Below are 21,411 nucleotides of genomic sequence, written 5' to 3'. Positions count from 1 at the left end.
ATTCTTATGACATTTTCTCTTCATTCACTTTTTTTTTTTTTTCCTGCCTTTTCTAGGGCCATTCCTGCAGCATATGGAGGTTCCCAGGCTAGGGGTCGAATCAGAGCTGTAGCCACCAGTCTACACCAGAGCCGCAGCAACACGGGATCCGAGCTGCGTCTGCAACCTACACCACAGCTCAGGGCAATGCCGGATCCTTAACCCACTGAGCAAGGCCAGGGACCCAACCTGCAACCTCATGGTTCCTAGTCGGATTCGTTAACCACTGAGCCACAACGGGAACTCCTTTTTCTTCATACGCTCTTCATTTCTCCTCTGTTGTTTCCACAGATAATCTGTAAATTTAACTTACTCCATAACAAAGAAGACTGTACCAGACCTCAAGGGCTTGCTAATGTGGTAAAAAAAAATTGCTTTCCTTCCGGTCTTCTCAGGTCATCTCTCTCTGCCGCCCTATTCATCTTTCTAGGGCAAGATTCGGATGGACAGCACTCTTATCCCAGAGCTGTGGGTGGCAAAGGAATATTCAAATCAAAGACTCTATTTATTTTAATGGGATACTCCCCCCCCAATTTTTTTTTTTTTTTTTTTTTTTTTTTTGCTTTTTAGGGCCACACCTGCAGCGTATGGAAGTTCCCAGGCTAGGAGTTGAATCAGAGCTACAGCTGCCAGCCTACACCACAGCCACAGCAATAGGAGACCTGAGCCGCATCTGTGACCTACACCCCAGCTCATGGCAATGACGGATTCTTCACTCACTGAGCAGGGCCAGGGATCAAACCCACATCCTCATGGATCCTAGTTGGATTTGTTTCTGCTGTGCCAGTTGTGGAACTCCCTCCCCATTTATTTTTATTCTTTTTTTTTTTTTTCCTGCCGCAGCCTCGGCCTATGGAAGTTCCCAGGCCAGGGATCCCATCCAAGCTGCAGCTGTGACCTACCGCACATCTGTAGTAATGCTGGATCCTGAACCCACTGCACAGGGCCGGGGATTGAACCCCAGCCTCAGCAGTGACTTGAACTGCTGTGGAGACAATGCTGGATCCCTAACCGGCTGTAGCACAGCAGGAACTCCCTGTTTCCCCCATTTAATCCACAAGAGAGAGCATGGCATAGAAGATGATCCCAGGACTGAAAATCCAGAGCTCTAGGCTTTTGATGTTTTGCTCTTTCAGATGTTTTTGTGTGTCTTCTATGTCTTCTGCAAGAAGAAAAATGAAGGGAAAATGACACACAGGTTCTATTGAGAAAGCATGTTATGGATGTTGTTTTTCAGAGTAGCCAGACTGACCAGGAACTCCCCAGCCTAAAATCTCTTCGTGAATTGCCTTTATTTTTACACTTAGGATAAAACCTATACTGCTTTCTATGACTTCCAAAGCCTGTGTATCTGGCTCTTATGTGATTCCATGTGTGCTATTTTGCCCCTCATTCACGAGGCTCCAATCACAATGACGTTCTGGAAGATTTTAGAATACCAAGGGCCCTTTTCCCTCATGGCTTTTGCACCAAACAGTCTCTGAGCCTGGAACACGCTTCTTCTAGCTCTAACGTGCCTGCCCTCTTTCTCAACCATGAGCTCAGGTGTCACCTTCTCAGAGAGGTTTTCTTTGACCTGTCTCCCTAAAGGCAGCCCTTCTCTTTTCTGTTCCCTGCTTAGCCTGTAAAGCAAGAAATTATTTCATTTACAGTTGATCCTTGAATAACATGGGCTTGACTGTGCAGGTCCACTTTTGTGTGGATTTTTTCAGTAGTAAATACTCCATGACACAGTTGGTTAAACCCCAGAGGCAGAACCTTGAAGGGAGAGGAACCACAGATCTGGGGGGGCCAACTCTAAGTCACATGTGGATGTTTTTCAACTGCGTGGAGGGTCAGTGACTCAACCTTCGAGTTATTGGAGGGTCAGCTATATTTGTGCATTTGTTTAGTTGGTCTCTTGCACTTGTCAGGCATTGCAATAGCAGACACCATTTCTGTCATTTGCACCACTTTATTCTTAGTGCTTGTATAGTACTGAGCATGTCACAGAAACTTGGTAAATGTTGCAGGAGTGAATACAGGCTATTTGCTGGCGATGACTCTGCTTCCCATCATGATTTCAGGGGAACTAAATGATATTGTGCAACAGAACTGAACTGGAAGCCAAAGACGAGGGTAATAACCTCAGCTTGGCCACTATCTGTGATCTTAGGCAAGACTAGGAGAACTTTGGCTGTTTCATCTGCATACTGAGAGTATTGGCATAAATGATTTCTAAGACGTCTTTTAATTCGGAAAGTCTATTAGTTTATTCCTTATTTTCAGAAACACAGGTCTTGAGATTGAATGAGGGTTGGAGAAATAACGATCTTATATGAAGACATTTTCCAAAGCGTTAATGAAAAGGTTCCGCAGAGATGGCTTGTTTTTATTCTTACAGTGCCCAGGAAATTTTAAATATTTATATTTGGTTACAGAGCCATCTTGACCCCACATTCCCTGTCTTTGGTGATAAGGATACCGTCTGCTCCCCTGGCACAAGGAGGGTACCTTGGAGGATCAGAAGGTCCTTAATTTCAAATACTCAGTGTGTCAGAGTGGCGTGTTTGAGGGGGACCTATTCTAAACCCCTATATCCCACTACAGAGTCAGAAGGCACGTGGCCATTTAATCCCCACCAGGCTCCTGGTTTCTCAGATGCAGTGTAAAGGCAGAGAGGAGAGTTATAGTGTGATGCTGAGGAACACCTGAGCAGAAAGATGTTGTTAGATGCTGTAGCATCGCCCCCTCTACCGCCTGCTGTTCAAGGCTAGACCTGAAAGCAAGCAAACACACATACACTGTTAGGCACTCTGCCGGTTGCCGTGCTCTTTGGGGGATAAAGGCCTTTTTAGCCATGAAAGATGCATATCTCCAGGTCGGGAGCAGAGGTTTCTACATGGACACAGAGCTAACAGCTAAGGACGCTCATTTTCAGGTTTAGCAGTAACAGTCACCCATGACGTGGCACAGGAGCAGCTCAGGGCAGGGGCAGGGGATGTCGCGGCAGAGGAAGTGTCACTGTGGGCATCAGCTTCCAGCTCGCAGCTGTTTGCTCTCACCGAGTCCAATCCCTGCCATGTCTCTTCTCTACTTTTGAAAAGACGAGTTTCCATTTCTGGCTTTTACTTTCTCTGTCTTTGCTCCTTGGCACATGTCATGTATCCCACCTCATTGTCGAAAGGCTACAGTACACGGATGGTCTTTCAGCTGCAGGATCAGTGTAGCCACACACGGACTTTCCCCTCTTCCGCCTCCCACGATCCCCCGTCACACCCATAGAGGGGCAGGTCAAGTTGAATTAAACTTGACATATACTTCCATGTGGAATCGAAAATATGGCACAGGTGAACCTTTCTACCAAACAGAAACAGACTTACGGACATGGAGAACAGACTTGTGGATGCCAAGGGGGAGGAGGGAGGGAATGGGCTGGATGGGGAGTTTGGGGTTGGTAGATGGAAACTATTACATTTAGAATGGATAAGCAAGGAGGTCCTACTGTACAGTACAGGGAACTATTTCCATTCTCTTAGGATAGAACATGATGGGAGATAGTGTGAGAAAAAAAATGTGTATATATACATATACATATATATATATATATATATATATATATATATGACTGGGTCACTATGCTATACAGCAGAAATTGGCGTAGCACTGTAAATCCACTGTAATAAAAAGAGAGAGAAAATAAAAATAAATAAATTTTTTAAAAAAGAAGTAAAAAAAAAAAACCCTTGACTACCCTACTTTGGAAAGTTGCCAGCCCCTGTTCTACACAATGTCATACAAGCCAACTTGCTTTAGGTTAAATGATACCAAATGGTTTTGGATGTGTAGGATCATTAGTAAACACCATTGTTTTTCAGTTCGCAAAATGCACTCACACTCATAATCTCGTTGTAAAGGAAAAATAAGAATTATTTTTGATTTTTCCATCGCATTATTATTATTAGCATTAACATTTATGCATTTATTCAGATTAACATTTATTCAACTTCTCTTTCCTTAAAAAAAAACAAAACAAAACTCTGTTATTCTTTGGGAATGCAGAGGGAGGGGTGGAAGGTGTGTGCATATTTGAGCCTAAAAACAGAAGAAGATAAATGTAGGGTCAAGAAAATAACATGAACTATGCTTGACCAAAAGTTTTGTTTGGCAGAAAACACCCCAGCCACATTAAAAAAAAGTAAAAAAAACAAAAACCAGGAATGGAAAAGTGGGAATGGGTTGTAGAAGTGAGAGTAATAAAAAAAATACATCTCTTTTCTTGTGTTACATGGAATGTATATATTTAAGTTGGTATAGTTCTAGTTTGACTTTACAGTGAAAATAAATGATCTGCTATGAATTACAGTCCTTCTGGGATAAAACTGATGTTTATTGATTAGTTAATATTGTGTGGACAATTTATTTCCTGTACATCTTGCTACTTAGCAAAGCTGTGATCTGTGGCAGGAAATGAGACATAGAAGAAATATGATGGAACAGCTGGACTTGAGCATTTATGTGTGGGAGGGAAGTCATTGGAAGCAAACTTAATAGATCCTTGGGTCAGCTCAGTGATTGCAAAATCAAACAAGTGAAACCCATAAAACGAATGTCTGTAATGACAATGCATTTGGGTTTACACAGTCATAACTTGGTCTCTACAGGAGAAGGTATAGGGTACAATTTTTGGTTCTGAACCCAGGCCTACTGCTTAGGAAGTCTGTGGTCTTGGGCAAGCCACTTAACTTGCAGAACTTCAGTTTTCTTAATTGGAGAATTGTTTTGTTTTGTTTTGTTTTGTTTTGTTTTGTTTAGAACAAAGGAGATAATTTATCTCAAGTTAGCTAACATAGTGCCTGGGAGCAGAGTTTGTGCTCAGCATGGTTTTTAATGACTTAACGCTTACCTATCCCTACTAGTGGTGAAGTGCTCTGTTGTCTTCTAAGCCCTTTGCATATATTTTCTTATCGCATCCTCTCAACAACCCCTTGAAACAAGTATTCTTATGATCCTCATTTTACAGATGTAACTGAGCACAGAGAAGGTAGGAAACTGGACCATGGTCACACACAGCATGATAAGTGACAGTGCTGATATTCTAACCCAGGTTGTCTGGCTCCAGGGTCTGTGATCTTAACTATGATTCCATATGGCCTCTCCCAGTAGTTTGTAGAGTGAAAATAATGCAAATGACATTTAAAGTGCGATGAGAAGAAGGCCCTGGAAGATGGCAGGGTGAATAGCAGTATCAGTGATCTCGAGCCCCAAATTTCAATGAAAAGGTTTTGGAATCATTCCAAACAATGAACATGTTCAGCAGGAACCAGTTTCCAACATCAACACCACATCTGGTCTTTCCAGATGTGGACCTGCTGTCACCAACCTTATTGGATGAGGTAGAGAAGAAGCCTTCCTCCACCTGCTCTGTTTTCATCCATTGGATTCTACACCATTAGAAAGGATAATATTGTAAAGCAGCCTCAGAATCAGCTCTGATTTGTGGCTTCATATGCAGACTCGTGAGAGGAGGGTTTAAGTGGTTTATATTTAGCCTGTCCTGGAGCACAGGAAGCAGGTTGCTCCTGCGAGCTTGGGTCTAGCTCCAGACCGAGCGGGGATTTACCTGGAGGCCATTTGTCTGGGGTTTAAAAGTGTCCTGTTATAACAAGAGGGGCAAAGAGCATGATAGCAGTATTTATATAGAATAATATATACATAATATAGATAGCAGTATTTATTTCAGAACTAACAGAATCCCAGGTAAAAAGTAACAAAGATGAGTGTTTTATATCCACCAATAATCAAAAAAAAAAAAAAAGGCTTAAAACTTTGTAAATACCAGGACATCAAAATATATAAACAAAGCCCAAAGGTCTATAAGAAGAAATTGAAGGAGGTAAAACTTCTAAGAGACTCAAAACACTCTTAGATCAGTCAAGACATCTGCACAATAGAATTAGTCATGGTACATTAACAGGTAGGATTAAGCATTGCATTTTGAGGGAATGCCCTGCCTTTTCAAGCATTTATGGACCATTTACAAAAACTGATTCTATGCAAGACTCCAAAGAAGACTGTAAAAAAAAAAAAAGAAAGAAAGAAAAAACCCTTAGTAAAACAGAAACCATCGAAGAGACCTCGCCCTGCAGCTGCACCCACCCGTTCTTTGCTCCCTCCAGTTACCGAGGCACAAGTGTCTATCTTCCTTTCCAAGTTTCATTAATCCCTCCATCTGTGTCTTGGATTCCAGCCCCCTCTGCTTCCTCAGAGATCTCACCCCACCCATCATCCCCTCTCTCCTTTGTCCTCTCTCTCTGTCTTCCTTTCCCATCAGGGTTAAATGTGACCAGATCCCTTCCATGTGAAATAGAAGTCTGATTTACAAAATGTGTGTGTACATGTGCACACAGAATGTACGTACATGTATATTAGTGTAGTATATGTATACATATATGCATGTCTATTAGTGTGTATGTATACATAATGTATGTACATTATATTTGTGCGTATGTGTATATAATATATGTACTTGTATATTAGTGTGTATATGCATGTATACATAATATGCGTACATGTATATTAGTAAGTATACATAATGTACTTGTATATTAGTGTGTATATGTATGTATACATAATGTGCATACATGTATATTAGTGTGTAAGTATACATAATGTATGTACATGTATATTAGTGTGTATATATGTATACGTAATATATATATACATATGTTATGTGTATGTATACATAATACATGTACATGTATATTAGTGTGTGTATATATGTTTTAGTATGTGTATATATGTATACATCTTGTATATACATGTATATTGGTGTGTGTGTGTATCTTTTAAACTTTTAAGCTCTCCAGCTACCACCCTAATCATTCACCTATCTCTACTGACAAGTTTTGGAAAAACTGTTGGCATTTCCTGCCTCTACTTCTTCATCATTTATTCCTCAAACCACAGCCTCCTGTGCTTACTACGAGCTGAAACTGCTTTTTATAAGCCCATTCACAAGCTTTTTACTGCTTCATGCAAATGGCACTTTAAGCCCTCAGGGTAGAGCATTTAAACCCATCGGGCTAAGATAAAATGCTCATCGGGCTAAGATAAAATGCCAGGGGTTCTGGCCTGAGAGGTTTCACTTGAGTGTGTAATTGTCAATAGGTGATGGTTGGAATGTATACACACAAACTGTACCCCCCACACACACTCCCACACATACAGATATACTCACACAGGATAAATGCTTCTCAAAGATGCTAGAGACTAAGTCCACAAAGATTTTCTGGGAGTACCCGTGTGGCTCGGTGGTAGCAAACCTGACTAGTATCCATGAGGATGTGGGTTTGATCCCTGGCCCACTCAGTGGGTTAAGGATCTGGCATTGCCATGATCTGTGGTGTAGGTTGCAGATGCAGCTCAGATCTGGTGTGGCTGTGGCTGTGGTGTAGGCCAGCAGCTACAGCTCCAATTCGACCCTTAGCCTGGGAACTTCCATATGCTGCAGGTGCGGCCCTAAAAAGCAAAGGAAAAAAAAAAAAAAGATTTTCCAAGGAAGTGCTTAGCCCAGGTGATCTGGCCAAATAGAATTTCTTCAGCTCAGGAAAGCTTTCTAACTTATTATTTTCAAATCACATATATGCTATTTGTTTATTGTAGAAAATTTAGAATATGCAGACAAAGAAAAAGAAAGTGATAACCTTGTCATGTAATCATTCACACCACCAATGTTTTCATGTTAGTGTGTATTTTTCTTGGGGTGGGGGTAAAGTGGTTTAGTATGTATAATACGTATTAATCATTTATTATGGTAATTTAAGAATTTTTTTGTAAAAATATCAAAGGACACAGAAGGATATGAAGTGGAAGGTAAAGGTAACCCTCTGCAACTCCAACGACTCTGTTAGTTTAATGGGATATTCCATTCTTTAGTGGTACAAATATTGATAGTTGCTTGTAATACACACCACAATTGTAGTACAGACAATAGTTGTCTGTATTAATATAATATGGACCTTTTATACAAATACTTATGCTCTTATGAGCTATGCAAAATTGGTTAAATAGAAATGTTTTTACAACTTGCTCATTGAGCTTTTTTTTTTCTACCAGTTCTTAAAAGTTTATTCTTTTTTTTTTTTTTTTTTTTTTTGTCTTTTTAGGGCTGTACCCGCAGCATATGGAGGGTCCCAGGCTAGGGGTCAAATCAGAGCTGTAGCTGCCCTCTGTGCCACAGCCACAGCAATGCCTGTTCCGAGCCACGTCTGTGACCTATACCACAACTGGTGACAATGCTGGATCCTTAACCCACTGAGCAAGGCCGGGGATGAAAAGCCATGTCCTCATGGATACTAGTCGGGTTCGTTAACCACTGAGCCATGACAGGAACTCCCTGCTTTATTCTTTTTAAATAGTGAGGTAGGAAGACATACCATAATTTATTTACATAGACCCATATTAATGAGCTTTTAGGTTCTTACTCAGCTTTGTTATACTTTTTCACATATGTACGTCTTTGTTTACCTGCTTTTATTTTTCAAAGATACTGGTCATTTTTTTCTCCAATAAGATTTACCATCATGCTCACAAATAGATTAAAGCTAACTAAAACATTTAATTGTTTCTAATAGAATAAATGAAATCCTGTCTTCTTTTCATTTTGCATTTCTGTGATTACAAGTGCATTGAGCATCTCTTCATAAGCTTCTTGTCATTTTAGTTCTTTATCCCATGAAGTATTTTTCAAGCATTTGGCAAATTTTCTTGTTAATGTTTGTTTTTTCTTACTCATTTGTAAGCACTCTTTGTATATTAAGGAAATAGTCTGTTGACTATAATTGTGTTTTTTGTGTCTTTGACATTTAAATTTAATTGTTATATCATAATAAATATTTTCCTTTCCATTTTCTCAAGGCATTTTTGTCTTTAGAGAGAGATTTTAAATGTTCTTCTTATAAATCGTGCACATTTTTAAAGTCTATTCCAAGGTATTCCACCTTTTCTTCTTGCCACTGTAAATGGGATATTTTCTTCCATTGTATTTTCTAACTTGTTGGTATTTATGAAAACCATTAACTTTTGAATATTAATTTCCTCCTGATTTCTAATGCTTAGATTTTTTGGTCCAATTATTTTGGCTAATTTCCTTAAAAATCTTAAATCAAATGCTGATGATTATTCCTTTAAATAGTAATGTTTCTAATGTTTAAGCGTTAAGTATATTATTAATCATGGTATTGACATTTGGGCATTTGTAAATTACATTACAAACGTTTGTTGTATTATATCTACAGAGGGCTTTTTTTTTTTAATTAGGAATAGCTATTGAATTTTACCAAATGCTGTAAAACAATAGAGGTAATATAATTGTTCTATTTTTGCCTATTAATATGGTTAATTACACTCATAGATTTCCTAATTTATATCACACTAGCATTTCTTGGGTGAGCTCCATTTGGATATAGAGTATAATGATTTAAATTTACTATTAGATTCTCTTTTCAAATATCTCATTTAGGACTTTGGTGTAGAATGGAGGATAACATTAGAATGTATTCCCCCCCCCCAAATTTGTTAAATGAAAGATTTCAAGCATACGTAGAAGTTGAAAACATAATGTAATTAACTGTATACCCTCCACCTAGATTCAGTTATTTACATTTTGCTACTTTTGTTCTATCTAGCTGTCTAGCCACCCATCCATTCGGCTAGCGGAGCCTAATGAGGATTAGGTACAGACATCAAAACATTTACCTGTAAACACTCTAAAATCATTATCCAGAAAATAAAGATATGTTGAACCATCCTTGCATCCCAGAGGTAAATTCCACTTGATCATCGTGTGTGATTATCTGCTGAAGTTGGTTGGCTAGTACTTTATTGAGAGTTGTTGCATCTATATTCATGAGGGATATTGCCTGTAATAGTTTTTCCTTGAATTTTTTAGTAGTTATATAATTTCCAAATAAGGACATTAAAAATTTTTATTTTCAATATATACTCCTCTAAGTTATTAATTTTCTAATTACATTGACAAGGCTAAGAGTCTCCCAAAGAATGTGCAAAAAAATGATGATAATAATCGTTATTTTGTTTCTGACTATGATGCGAATAATTCTAGTGTTTCACCATTAGGTCTGCTCATGGCTTCTGACTCTTTATCAAATTAAGGGTGTTTCTTTCTATCCCTGGCTTTAATAGGAATATCATCATAATGCATGTTGAATTTTGTCCAATACTTTTATATATTAATTAAAATGATCATAATGTTTAACTCATTTGATCCATTAATATAACCAGTTATTCACCTAATGTTGAATCAAGAATTCATTTTTAGATTTTACTCTGTTTAGATTCTTACAAATAGAGTTCTGGAATTCATTTGCTTTGTTCTATGTATTGTTTTTATGTCTGTAATCATGATTAGGACTTAGTACACATATTTATTTTTGTGATCTTTGTGTTTGATTTGGATATCTGAGTTGTTTTAGATGTAGGTATGTCACTAACTGGGACCCTTTCAGTCTTTCTATTATTTGCAGCTTACCTGTTTGCTTAAGGTTTTATAAAACTCACCCAGCAAAACATTTTGGCCCTGGGCCTTTATTTTCCTTTTGCTCTCTTCTTCTTTTGTTAAAAAAATTTTTTTAGCTTTCTAAAATTATATTTTAAAAGTAACTCATCAGTACATTTTCATTATAGAAAACTCCAAAAATACAGAAGTATTTTTCCCTTCACTCCCTCCTAGAAAAACTCATTTCTTTCCTCAGAGGTAACCTGTCAGTGGTTGGTGAAAAAGAATAGAGACTTATTGTTAGTGGGCTCATACTTTCACTTTTGCAAGAGGAAAAAAATTCTGGAGCTAGATTCTGGTAACATCTGTCCTACCCCATCTGTTGGCAACAACCATTCTACTTTCTGTCTCTAGAAACTTGACTTCTCCATATACCTCATATGATTGGAACCGTACAGCATTTATCCTTATGTAACTGGCTTATTTCACTTAGCATCATGTCTTTGTGGTTCATCTATGTTATGTAGCATGTGTCAGAATGGCCTTCCTTTTTAAGGGTGAATAATATTCCCTTGTGTATATTTACCACGTGATAGTTTTCCATTCATTTGGGGATGGACGCTTGGGTTGTTTCCACCTTTTGGCTATTGTGAATGATGCTGCTATGAGTATGGGTATGCAGATATCTGTTTGCTACCCTGCTTTCAGTTCTTTTGGAACTAAAGCTGGAATTGTTCTTTGGAACTGGAAGTGATTGCTGAATCGCATTGGAATTCTAAATTTAATTTGCTGAGGAGCTGTTTTCCATAGTGGGTTGAACCATGTTATATTCCCGCCAGCAGTTCACAAGGGATCCCATTTCTCTACTTCCTGACCACCACTTGTTATTTTCTGGTTTTATTTTGTTTGATAATGGGTGTGAAGAGGTATCTCCTTGAGGTTTTGATTTGCATTTCCCTAATTATTAGTGATGTTGAGGATGTTTTCATGTACCTATTGGCATTTGTATACCTCTTTGGAGACATGTCTATTCAAGTCCCTTTCCCATTTTTAAATTGGATTTCTGGAATTCCCATTGTGGCTCAGTGGTAAGGAACCTGACTAGTATCCATGCAGATGTGGGTTCGAGCCCTGGCCTTGCTCAGTGGGTTAAGGATCTGGTGTTGTCATGAGCTGTGGTGTGGTCACAGACACAGCTCAGATCCCATGTGGCTGTGGCTGTGGCATAGGCCTGCATCTCTAACTCCAATTTAACCCCCAGCCTGGGAACTTCCATGTGCTGCAGGTGCGAGCCTAAAAAGCAACAAATAAAAATAAATAAATGAATAGGGTTACTTTTTGTTGTTGTCGCTGAGTGGTAGGAGTTTTGTTTTTGTTTTTGTTTTTTGTCTTTTTTCCAGGGCCGCACCTGCGGCATGTGGAGGTTCCCAGGCTAGGGGTCTAATCGGAGCTGTAGCCGCCGGCCTACGCCACAGCCTCAGCACAGCCTCAGCAACACGGGATCCTCAACCCACTGAGCGAGGCCAGGGATCGAACCCTCAACCTCATGGTTCCTAGTCGGATTTGTCAACCACCAAGCCATGACGGGAACTCCAGGAGTTCTTTATATATGGATATTTACCCCTCATCTCATAGATGATGTGGTGATATTTTCTCCTACTCCATGGGTTGCCTTTTCACTTTATTGATAAGTGTCCTCTGTTGCACAAAAAACTTAATTTTGATATAGTCCCATTTATTTTTTTCATTTGCTGTCTATGCTTTCAATGACATATGCCATATTCAAAAAATCATAATCTATATATATTGTGTTTTAACTTGCTTTTTTATTTCTTTTTAGGGCTATACCCATGGCACATGGAATTTCCCAGGCTAGGGGTCAAATTGGAGCTACACCTACAGCCATAGCCATGCAGGATCGAAGCTCAGTCTGTGACCAACACCACAGTTCATGGCAAGGCTGAGTCCTTAACCCCACTGAGCAAGGCCAGAAATCAAACCCACAACCTCATGGATACTAGTCAGGTTCATTACTACAGAGCCACAGTGTGAACTCCTTAACTTGTTTTTTTATATTCATCAATATGTATGTTGGCAGTCTTTCCACCTCAAGTCATGCGGCCTCTTATCATTACTTTTCTCAGGTGTAGAGTATTCCTTAATAAGGATACACCAGTGTTTCCATAACACCCTCCCATAATGGTGAACACTTAAATAGTGTTTGGGTTTTTTTTTAATATGAATGTCTATTAAAAACAAACAATATCTGAAAGGATATTTATCAAAATGTTAGAAGTGATGATCTCTGTAGGATTTAAATATGTTTCATTTTGTCTTTATGCTTTTTTGCATTTTCTAATTTCCAGTAATAAACAGGTTATTTAATAAAACTTATAAACAAGTCAATAAACAGAGCGACATTCTTTGATCCACTAATTTCACTGCAGAGGCTATCAAAAAAGGTGTTCTCTGTAAGTTAAACAAAATATAGCATCTGCCTGAAGTAGTTCATGTTGTCGATAATGTACTATTAATATCGTGTCGTGATAGACTTAATGTTCAAATAGGGGATAGTGTGGTAGAATTTCATACGACCTTAGATGACAATGTGGCCATGAAAATTAATTTCTGAATGTGTAGCAGCCTCAAATGAATGGCTATGACCAGAGGGCCCTAGTTTGTGGACCCACCCCTTCATCCTCCCCATCAAAGCACATGGATAAGGCCTGGGGAATGAAGGCATTTGAGGTGGTAGGCCAGTGCATTATTTAAACTGTTTCTTTAGAGTTTTTAAAAAGTATATTTAAATGAAATTATGTGAGTGGTATTAATATGCCTTATACACAGGAGCTACTTTCCAAAAACTTCTTGACTGTGAGATGGAAATGAAATATAGTTAAGAACACTTTGCAAATACCTGTGGTTTGGGCTGAGTTGCTTAATTTGATGGGTCTTTAGTGCACAAGTTTAATACATTTGTCATGTGTTTTTTTTTTTTTTTTCCTAGGGGAAGAAAACGTAATTGCTGTTCCTTTGGGGAGTCGAAGTGTGAGAATTACAGTGAAAGGACCTGCCCATCTCTGTAAGTAGAATTTAATCTTTTATTTGGGGAGGGGGGCCTTTTTGTCTTTTTAGGGCTGCACCTGTGGCATATGGAGGTCCCCAGGCTAGGAGTCTAATCAGAGCTGTAGACACCAGCCTAGGCCAGAGCCACAGCAATGCAGGATCCGAGTTGCATCTGCGACCTACACCACAGCTCACGGCCACGCGGGATCCTTAACCCACTGAGCAAGGCCAGGGATCGAACCCGCAACCTCATGGTTTCTAGTAGGATTTGTTAACCACTGTGCCACAACGGGAACTCCAGTAGAATTTAATCTTAACATTTTTTTTCCTGAAAATTTAATTCGCCAAAAAAGAAAATCTTTCTTTGTGTTAATGGGTAAATAGGCCAACATCGTAAGAATTTTGCCTACCATTCTGAAACAGTCTATATCACAAAGGAATGATCTATATCCTGAATTTTTCAGTTCTCATGCCCTGGTGGAAAATATACCTGTTTGGGATCAATCCCCTCATGGGAGAGGAAATCAAGTTGTTTGTGAAATGAGCTATTTTTACATGGAGAGTAAACTAGGATTCAAGAGTCATCTGGAGATGTTAGCAGTTTGGGGCAAAAAACCAACAAAATGTAAAACACAGAGCTGTATCAGTAAATAGAGCTGACAGATAAAATTTTTGTTGCCAGCACATCACAACTTCAGGTCTAGGGGGCACTGAAGTTAAACACTGGTTTCCCAGAACACTGAGGGTTTGAAACAATAGAGGAGTGAACTTGTATTGTTCCTTTGGCCAAAGTCACGTGGCATCTCCTCTGTCTTAGGTTTGCTGGTCTCTTCGGACCCAAAGCAACGGGAAATACCAGCATGTATCTGCTTCTCTTCCAAGGTCTCCTGTGGCCAGAGGCAGGGCTTCCTTGGTGTTTTTCCAAGGAAAATAGGTCTCTGCCAACACCGGGCCCCGGCCTTGGAGAAGCTGACTGTGTTCAAGTCTATCTTTCTGTAAAAAGTACCAGCCACTATTTATAACTATTATAGATCCACCTAAATCAAGCTCCACTGGATTAAAATGCTACATATTTTGCTTTTTTTTTTTCTTCTGAGCTACCGTCTGAGATTTTCAAATTGTAAAAATTTCTCAGGGCCGTAAGCCTCGTGCATTTCTGGTGGCTTTTAAGAGTGTGTGTATGTGCATGTGTGCATGTGTTTGCAGATTTTGGATTTAATACTGATAGTCTCATGAGAAACGATCTTTAAAAAAAAGTTTATATCAAAAGCTCTAAGTAAAAACGTTTAAGGTTCCTTAGGATACGTTGTGACCTAAATTAGAGAGGCAAGAGAATGTCTTGAGGACAGTGAGGGTGAACAGAAAAAAAAAAAAGGAAAGTCTTTTGGGGGGGGTATGCCTGCAGCATATGGAGGTTCCCAGGCTAGGGCTGCTCAAATCAAAGCTGTGACACTGGCCGACACCACAGCTACAGCCACACCAGGTGCGAGCTATGTCTGCGACCTACACCACAGCTCACAGCAACATCGGATCCTTAACCCACTGATCGAGGCTAGGGATTGAACATGCATCCTCATGGTTACTAGGCAGATTTGTTTTTGCTGAGTCATGAAGAAAACTCTGGAAAGGCTTTTTTAACCCTTACTTTATTATACGAATTACAACTAAGAGATTATAACCGATGTATTTAACTGAAATATTAAAATATGTACCACCGTATAATGGTCAGTTCATTCAAGGCTTTTTCTATCATGAAACAGCAAAACATTTTTTAGGCTTCTTTATAAAATGGCTTAAAGGGGAGTTCCCGTTGTGGCTCAGTGGAAGTGAACCATGAGGATGTGGGTTTGATCCCTGGCCCCACTCAGAGGTTAAGAACCCAACGTTGCCATGAGCTGTAGTGTAGGTCACAGACACGGCTCGGATCCCGAGTTGCTGTGGCCGTGATGTAGGCCGGCAGCTGCAGCTCCAATTCAACCCCTAGCCTGGGAACTTCCATGTGCCGCAGGTGCGACCCTAAAAAAGCAAAAAATAAAAATAAAATAAAATAAAATAAAATGGCTTAAAGCCCACAGCTCTTGATGAGCACAGATCTTCATCCTTCTAAAGGAAAACTCGAAGTTTAAAAATAGGTGAAATTCATTCCGATCCAAATTTTGTGAACCCTTTGAGTGATCACATTGTAAAATGCCACTTTGGATTCAAACTATGAAGTGCTGAATATTCAGAGCAGCATAATTCATAATACAGTGAAACAACCCAGATGTCCATTAACAAATGAATGGGTAAATGTGGCATTTGTGGAATATTATTGGGCTGTAACAAAGAATAAAGTACTGACACAGGCTTGAGTAGATAAGATCGTTGAAGACATTATGCCAAGCAGAAGAAAGCCATATATTATATAATTCCCTTTATATAGAGAGTCCAGAGTAAGCAAATCCATGGAGACCAAAAGTTGATTGGTGGCTGCCCAGGGCTGGGTAGGTGGGAGGTATGAGGATTGGCTGTTAATGGATATGGGGTTTCTTTGGGGGATCACAAAAATGTTCCAAACTTGAATTGTGGTGACGGTTTCACAATTCTGTGAATATACTGAAACCATGAAACTACATTTTAAACGGTTGAATTTTATGACATGAGAGTTTTATGGCATATCAAAAAGATGTTCTAAAAAATAGAAAAATAGGCCATTCCAGGACCTGATTTTCTCATGATACTAAAGGCAGTTCTTTAAAATTCAGCTCTAAAAATAGTTTTATAAGCTCTAAAAACAAAGTAAGTAGACAGTAGGCAGGTTAAGTAAAGATGAATACTTGGAGGCAGAATATTCATTTACATAATATATATTCTGGCATATTAAACAAAACTCTATACTCAAAACTGGCACTGTTCCAAGAACATGTCTCAAAAATATTCCCATTTCTCCAAAGGTGACAGATCTGGTGCTTGGAATATTTCTCCTTCTGAACAATCTCAAAATTGGCTCTAGAAGTGTTTCTGAAAGCTATCCTTCTCTGCCAGTGAATAGAATGAACTGGCTTCATTTACAAAGGATTTAGTTAACATTTCTGAACATCTAAGTTTAGAAGCGGCTTTATTTTCTTGATTTATACCAGTATTTTCTTCATTTATATTCAAAGATATATTCCTGAAATTCAGCTTACTTTGCAGTAATAAATCATGCTTTTTAAGATCTGTGTAACTACAACTCTCCAAAAGGCTACATCATTAAGAACTGAGAACACCCAGGAACGTAATGCTGGTCTCTTCGCTGTGGAATGGAATTTCATTACAGAATGTCCGTCTTACATACTGCCTAGAGATGTGCAGATCCTGAATTTCCAATCCTTTTGCAATCTTGGCCTTGGCATGATGTCAGGCACACAACTCCAGATTTCCCTAAAATTTCAAAAATCAAAGTAATAAGAGGGTGCCTGCAAAAGAGGTTCTATTGTAGCAAAGCTTCAGCATTAAATGTGTTTGACCAGCGATAAACTTGAGAAGCCAAGATGCCAGAAACTGAAAATCTCCACTATCATTTGTAAGAACTGGGGTGTGTTGGTGTGGTTGTCCTCTAAGTCCTGTTTGATGACCATATATAAAGATGTATAAAGATAAACATAGACACCATACATAATGGGAGTTCCTGTCATGGCTTAGTGGTTAACGAACCTGACTAGTCACCATGAGGTTGTGGGTTCGGTTCCTGGCCTTGCTCAGTGGGTTAAGGATCTGGTGTTGGCCGTGAGCTGTGGTGTAAGTCGCAGATGCGGCTCGGATCTGGCGTTGCTGTGGCTGTGGTGTAGGCCAGCACCTACAGGTCCAGTTAGACCCCCAGCCTGGGAACCTCCACATGCCTCAAGTGCAGCCCTAAAAAGATAAAAAGACCAAAAAAAAAAAATACATATTGACTAATCAAAGAAAATGGATGCTGACTAAAAAGTGTATGTACATTATAAAATATAAGTTGAAGGATACGTTTGATGTATTTCTAACCAAGTCAGCTATGCTAAATGCTCATTGCATGTTTACCTAACAATACTTTCATGGCTTTCTTAGAATTTAAGGAACCCTCTTGGGGATGATTAGCATGACCCTGTGTTGTTTGAAAGAAGGGGCACAACACAGTAAATCAACTATACGCTAATAAAAATATAGTAAAATTGAAAAAAAAAAGAGATAAAGAAAGAAGCCTGGACTGATACTTCTCAGGGCAAGCCCTCCAACTAGAAGCAGTTAGAAGCATTCATCACCTTTCTAGCCATTTCTTGTGTGTGTGTGTGTGTATGTATGTATGTGTGTGTGTGTGTGTGTCTTTTTGTCTTTTTAGGGCTGCACCCACAGCACATGGAGGTTCCCAGGCTAGGGGTCGAATCAGAGCTGTAGCTGCCGGCCTACACCCCAGCCACAGCAATGCCAGATCTGAGCCTCGTCTGAGACCTACACCACAGCTCACGGCAACGTCGGATCCTTAACCCACTGAGCAAGCCCAGGGACCGAACCCGCAACCTCATGGTTCCTAGTCAGATTCGTTTCCTCTGTGCCATGACAGGTACTCCTTTCTAGCCATTTCTTTTTTCCTTTTTTTTTTTTTTTTTTTTTTTTTTGCCATTTCTTTGGGCCGCTCCCGAGGCATATGGAGGTTCCCAGGCTAGGGGTCGAATCGGAGCTGTAGCCACTGGCCTACGCCAGAGCCACAGCAATGCGGGATCCGAGCCGCGTCTGCAACCTACACCACAGCTCACGGCAACGCCGGATCGTTAACCCACTGAGCAAGGGCAGGGACCGAACCCGCAACCTCATGGTTCCTAGTCGGATTCGTTAACCACTGTGCCACGACGGGAACTCCTCCTCTTTTTTCCTTTTTTTTTTTTTTTGGCCATGTCCGCTGCATATGGAAATTCCTAGGCTAGGGATCAAACCTGCGCCACAGCAGTGACCCAAGCTGTTGGCAGTGACAATGCTGGAGACTTAACCTGCTGTGCCACAAGGGAATTCCTCTAGTCATTTCTTCTATTGGTTTACCACCAATAAAAATGATAACTTTTGAAGACTTTGTAAGAATATAATTTATTGATACAATATTATAAATACAAATCACAATCTTGAAGGAAACCGTTATAGACTTGAGTTGTGAAGATTTGGGGATTTAAGAGGGTCTTGATTTCTGATTCTATTTTTATCTGTTGGAGGATACATATCATCTTTTCCTTGACTCCTCTCTGCAGCCCCCAGCGTTTTAAGCCTGACAAGGAGAAAGAACGCAGCAGTGGCAGCAGGAAAGCAGGCTCTTCGCCTCTTCTTTTCAGTGGTAGGGTGTTAATAGATTTCCTGGGGTCTACACCCAGCACCAGCCATCCTCTTGCAGAAACCACAGAGGTCAATGAAAGTTCTGAGAATTGAAGGGCTGTGTGTGCGGTTCCCAGGAGCTGTGAATTGTACACAGTCACAACATAGGACTGCAACATATATGTGAGAATGCTAGAAATTAATTTTTAAAAAGTATCCGTAAGTCAACACATCATCTAAATTGTTGATTTTTGCCAGCTCCTTTTCTGCCAGTTATTTTAAGGGGCCCGGGCACTTCAGAGGAGCGAGTTTACCACCAATAAAAATGATAACTTTTGAAGACTTTGTAAGAATATAATTTATTAATACAGTATTATAAATCAACTATACTTCACTAAAATTTTTTAAATGATAAAATACTATATTTTATCTTGCCTAATATTTCCAAAATACCATCATCTCAACATAAGTTAAAAATGACAACTTTTGAAGAGCAATACTGGCCTGCATATCCTTGTGAATTCATCAGAGTGGCTTTGTTCATCCAAATTATAAGAAACATTTGCAGCCATACACCATGAAAAAGGGCGAATTCATCAAATCACTCCTCTTGTCTTTGTTTACCCACTTTTTTTTCTTTTATGGGTTACACTTGCGGCGTATGTTAAGTTCCCAAGCTAGGGGTCGAATTGGAGCTGCAGCTGCCAGGCTACACCACAGCCACAGCAATGACAGATCTGAGCCGTATCTGAGACTTACACTGCAGCTCATGGCAATGCCAGATACTTAACCCACTGAACAAGGCCAGGAATCGAACCTACATCCTCATGGATACTATTCGGGTTCTTGACCCTCTGAGCCCCACAAGAACTCCTGTTTACCTAACACTTTTGACTCAAGTTATCTGTTTTCAACGTTCTATGTGTGCAGCCAGGGTATGTGACCTAGAGTGTAGAAAGCCTTTGAAAGTAATTGGAATAAAGATATTTTATGATAAATGGAGGAGAAGAGCAGTTAGGGTAATTTGCATGCGCTTGAAAACTGGTTTGCTCCTTGGGTTCTCCATACGTTTGTCCCTAAAGCTCTCGGACCCCGTTGAAGCCATAGAATAGACTCAATACCAAAAAACAAAACCTCAGAGCCAAGCTCACTGAAATGCTGGCCTGCGATTTGGAAGATGGATGCCATTCTGGTCTTTCCTTCCCCTGAGCTCATCTTCCCAGATTCTGACACCCGCGCCATAACTCGGCAGCCAGATGAAACTTGGCAAGCGTGATCCCAAAGGTTAGCGCAGTGGTAAAACAATTACTGCCCCGGCACAGCCGCCGAATCCATTGCACGCTATTTGAATTTAATCAAGTCATTGCAGGCTCAGTCTCGGTCTGGACACTCCGTGTGTTGCATGCCTTCTTCTTTGCATGGATGGATCTTGTCCAACTTCATTTCGTATTGAGACATCACCTGAATGTTCATCGTTTTCCCTTCTTTCCTTTAGAGGGCCTGTTCAGCCAGCGAAGGGCCCTCTTACTCACCCCAGTTTCCCATCTCGTTTCCCCTGACAACTCACTTTCTAACACTCCGTTTTATATCTTCATTGGAACTAGGAAATGAATTTAATCTCCCACTTTCCAGAAATCTACTGCGGTCCTGGAGATCGGGGCCAAAGTGGTTGGGGTTTTGTGTGCGTGAGAGGAGCCAGCATTATTCTTTGACTGCTAATGACTCCTGCAGATCAAGTAGCTCATGTCCAGCCTTTGAATTTTCCCAGAAAAGTTCCCAGCCTGCCTGTCAAGGATAATCAGGGATGTCTCCTAATGCCTGTGATGCAGCCTGTCCAGGGTGCTTGAATTCCTGCAGCTGCTCCAGTGGCAGAAAGAAATCCAGCAAAGAGGGGCACGCAAAGGACAGCAGCGCGTGGATTGTGGCCTCCGAGTGCCAGATCACCGTGTGGTGTTTTATCAGCTTTCCATTTTTAAGTTTGAGACTGGAGTGCAGTTCTGGTGCCATGGTGCCCTTTGTTCGAGATGGTTCGACAACCATCGAGTACCAGTGAGTCAAGTGTAGGTTTCTGAGTAGAAGAGGACCTTGGAGATTGTCTGCTCTGACCCCTCATTGCAGAAATGAGGCAATAAAAACTCAGGGCAATGAGTCAGGGAAAGAGGTGGGGCCAGAAACATAGGTGGACCAGGTCCGCTAAGTATGATGACAGTTACAACATGAAAAAAAAATAAAATAAAAAGGAGGGAAAGAAACAAATCATTTAAATAAAGTAAAGGCTTATTTTGGTTAAACTGTCGGCTTTGCTCTGTCAGAGATCGAAAAGCACCACTGTTCATTTAAATGCAAATGTGGGAGTTCCCATTGTGGTGAAATCGACTAGGAACCATGAGGTTGCAGTTCTATCCCTGCAGGTTCGATCACTCAGTGGTTGAGTATCCAGCATTGCTGCGAGGTGTGGTGTAGGTGGCAGATGTGGCTTGGATCTGGAGTTGCTGTGGCTGTGGCATAGGCCAAGG

The 21,411-nt window shown here is 40.2% G+C and overlaps 1 protein-coding gene across 2 annotated transcripts in view; it reads left to right on the top strand.

The window, feature by feature from the left end:
- Positions 1-21,411, top strand: part of ADAMTSL3 (ADAMTS like 3) — a 357,638-nt gene that overhangs the window by 170,215 nt on the left and 166,012 nt on the right. For both annotated transcript variants that reach the window (XM_021098873.2, XM_021098874.2), the window contains exon 8: positions 13,545-13,619. In XM_021098873.2, the coding sequence (XP_020954532.1) occupies positions 13,545-13,619 (75 nt within the window). The remainder of the gene's footprint in view (positions 1-13,544; positions 13,620-21,411) is intronic.

Source organism: Sus scrofa, chromosome 7 (assembly GCF_054392235.1).
Source record: "Sus scrofa isolate SSC_HxYL_T2T_F1_AM1 chromosome 7, Sscrofa_HxYL_maternal_Yorkshire_Landrace_v2.0, whole genome shotgun sequence".
In the NCBI taxonomy this organism is placed as follows: Eukaryota; Metazoa; Chordata; class Mammalia; order Artiodactyla; family Suidae; genus Sus; species Sus scrofa.
The sequence above is the reverse complement of the archived record's forward strand: the minus strand, read 5'-3'. Positions and strand labels throughout refer to the sequence as shown.